Below are 3,194 nucleotides of genomic sequence, written 5' to 3' on the forward strand. Positions count from 1 at the left end.
GGTATGGAAAGGGCTGGAGATGTTTTGTGGTTTGTACAGCTTGGAACCGCAATAAGGACCACTTCTCTCCATAAAGCTGACCCTTGGTTTCTATGACATTCATCATCTGAGGCCCTTCCTAGTTTGCTTCTTCCATACCAAAATATAAACTTAGTTGGTCTTTAAGGTGCTACTGAAGGAATTTTTTTTATTTTGCTTCTTCCATGTAAGTTCCATAGCTGCCAAGTTATCCCTTTTTTTAAGGGAAATTCCCTTATGCTGAATAGGCTTCCTCGCAAGAAAAGGGAAAACTTGGCAGCTATGGTAAGTTCTAGAAGGTGGCAACACCAGAATGGGTCTTTTCTGCAGTGGCTCCCCATTTGTGGAATGCCCCCCCCCCCCGGCACCTCATTATTTATATTTTAGGCACCAGGCAAAAATGTTCCCATTCAACCAGGTCCTTGACTCTTTAATATTCTACAGCCTTTTAAATGTGTTGTTGTTGTTTTTTACTGTTTTGTTGCTTCGGTTTTTACTATTTGTTTGTGCTTTTAATTTGTATTTTTATCTTGTGAACAACTCTGAGATCTTTTGATGAAGGGCAGTATATAAATTAGATAGATAGATAGATGATAGATAGATAGATAGATAGATAGATAGATAGATAGATAGATAGATAGATAGATGTTGATCTGATGGGGGACACTGAGAAGCTGTATCAGGATTCCCTTGAAAACAGCAGGTGTGGCGGGTTCCAGGGACCAACTCCTGTTTTGGTTGAGTTGAGGGCCTTCTCTATAGTGGCAGCAGCCCTGTGGAACGCTTTCCCATCAAGGAAATAAACAACTATCTGACTTATAGAAGACATCTGAAGACAGCCCTGTTTAGGGAAGTTAATTTTTTTTTTTAATGTTCTGTTGAAAGCCACCCAGAGTGGCTGAGGAAATATTCTAACAAGACTCCCACCCTGGGCCTCAGATAAGCTCTGCCTGGGGCTGCTTCCAAGTCCATAACTTCCAACAATCCTCTAATGAAAATAGGGATATCCTAAGGAAAAGTGGGACATTCTGGGATCAAATCAGGAACCGAGATAGCTTTGGTCAAACTGGGACTGTCCCTGGGAAAGAGGGTCTGCAAGTCATGTGTTTGGTATAAGGCTAAACAGATCTGCTCCATCAAAGACCTGTGTTGTTCTTTTATCCTGAGCTGCATGTAAATGCAGAGGCAGCTTCCTGTTTTAAGCAGCAACACACTCTCTGCCCAGCCTACACTCAGAGATAGAACTGCTGAACCACTTTCCAGTCAGTTCTTCTCAGAGCAAAAGCGGGAAACAAACATGACACTTTGGCTTCAATTTGTTTTTGTTTCAGCAGTTTTGGGAGGTAATTTCATTCCTGCTTTGAACAAAGATGACTAGTAGTATATTTTAGGGCTTCATATGTAGCAGATCTTTTAAATATGACTTTCCCCCCTTTCTAGGTGTCCAATCAGCAGTCCAGCTGGTAGAGTCTGGAGGGGATTTCAAAAGGCCTGGAGAGTCCCTCCGTCTCTCCTGTCGAGCCTCCGGGTTCAACTTTGGGGGCTATACCATGATCTGGGTACGACAGGCTCCTGGAAAGGGACTGGAATGGTTGGCATGGATACGCTATGATAGTGGAGAAATATACTATGACAACTCTGTGAAAGGGCGCTTCACCATCTCCAGAGACAACCCTTCAAACATGCTGTATCTACAAATGAGCACTCTGAAACCAGAGGACTCAGCTGTTTATTACTGTGCAAGAGACACAGTGAAAGGAAGTGAATCTGAAGCCAGACAAAAACCTTCCTTTGCCAGCTGTCTGGACTGGTTCAGCTAAAACCACAAAGAACTAAATGAAGAAGTTTGGAGAAGGAAGATGAACGGAAGATAATTTGTATTGATATTGTTGACACAAATGAGGCATCATGCCTAGTGTTCAAAATGATATGCTCTGGGTCACTTTCATTTATTTGTTTTTAATACTAGTATCAAATTTCTACACTACCTCTTACCCAAAAATCACAGTGTGGCTCACATTGGCAGAGGGTGACCCCAGCCAAGGTGAGGGCTTGCAAAAATTAATCTTCCTGCTTCTTTCTGGTGGTGAGAAAGCAAGGAACCCATAAAAGGGTGTGTGTCTCCCGGAGGGCTTCTTTATGTGAACCACTTTAAATGAAGGAACCACTTCCTGCTTCCAGAAGCAGTGCTCTCAGTATATTCTCAGTTTAGACCATCTCTCTATATCTGATTCCCGCCACTAGATGCAAAGTTGATGCAAATTCCTGTCCAAGAAGCTTTCTATTTAAATATCCCCACCCACACCAAGTCTCCAGATCCTCAGCTGGACCAAATTAGTTGTCAATCCAGAGGGAGGAGTTTCTCTCTGCAAACAATGAAGGCCCCCTTTCTTTCCCTTTCTTTGTTAGCAGTGCCGCTGTGCGAGTATTTTCCAGGTAAACATTAAAAAAACCCAAATGTTTCAGATGGACAAATTGCATGGTAACCAAAGTCTTGTTGTTGGCTTTAGATGTCTACTGCAGTATCCAGCTTGTGGAATCTGGACCAAGGATTGTGAATCCTGGAAGGTCCCTGAGACTAACCTGCACTGTCACTGGGGACTCTGTCGAAAACAGCTACTGGGAATGGGTCTGACAGGCTCCCGGAAAAGGACTGGAATGGATGGGACAGATAGGCTGGTCTGGCAGCGAATGGAATTTATAGTACAACCCATCCCTCCAAGGCCGAATCACCCTGACTGCCGATGCCTCCAGAAATACAGATCTGGAGTTGAGATCTGTGACAGCTGCAGACACGGCTATATATTATTGTGCCCAAAGACACAGTGAGAAAAACCAAAGGAGAAACTGTACAAAATGTTGGAGGCATCTGTTACCGGGATGAAGTGTAGGAGCCGCTCCTAAAATTCTTTCTATTTCTCACAAGGGGGCAGCAGTAATTTAAAGACTAAGAAGCCATTGACCAAAAAGCCTTGTGTGGTGTTTTGTGGTTACAGCTGTGAGCCTGACTCTTGTTTTCTCAGCTGCCTCAACTTCACTGGCTGCATGAGAGTTTGACTCCCCAAGATACATTCTCACAACTTTCTATTCAGAACCAAGAAAACCTTAGAAATATATATATAAATAGTCCTGTAGAACCAAGAAAACATTGCCATCACCACCCCCACCATCATTTC

General features: G+C 43.2%; 1 gene segment (V, D, J or C); it reads left to right on the top strand.

Annotated features, from left to right (window-relative positions):
• The first annotated feature begins 1,249 nt into the window (after positions 1–1,249).
• On the top strand, positions 1,250–1,838 carry LOC118095666 (Ig heavy chain V region 3-like). The segment is given in 2 exon segments: positions 1,250–1,361; positions 1,459–1,838. Coding segments are annotated over 2 exon segments (426 nt in total).
• The last annotated feature ends 1,356 nt before the right edge of the window (positions 1,839–3,194 follow it).

This window comes from Zootoca vivipara, chromosome 13 (genome assembly GCF_963506605.1).
Source record: "Zootoca vivipara chromosome 13, rZooViv1.1, whole genome shotgun sequence".
In the NCBI taxonomy this organism is placed as follows: domain Eukaryota; kingdom Metazoa; phylum Chordata; class Lepidosauria; order Squamata; family Lacertidae; genus Zootoca; species Zootoca vivipara.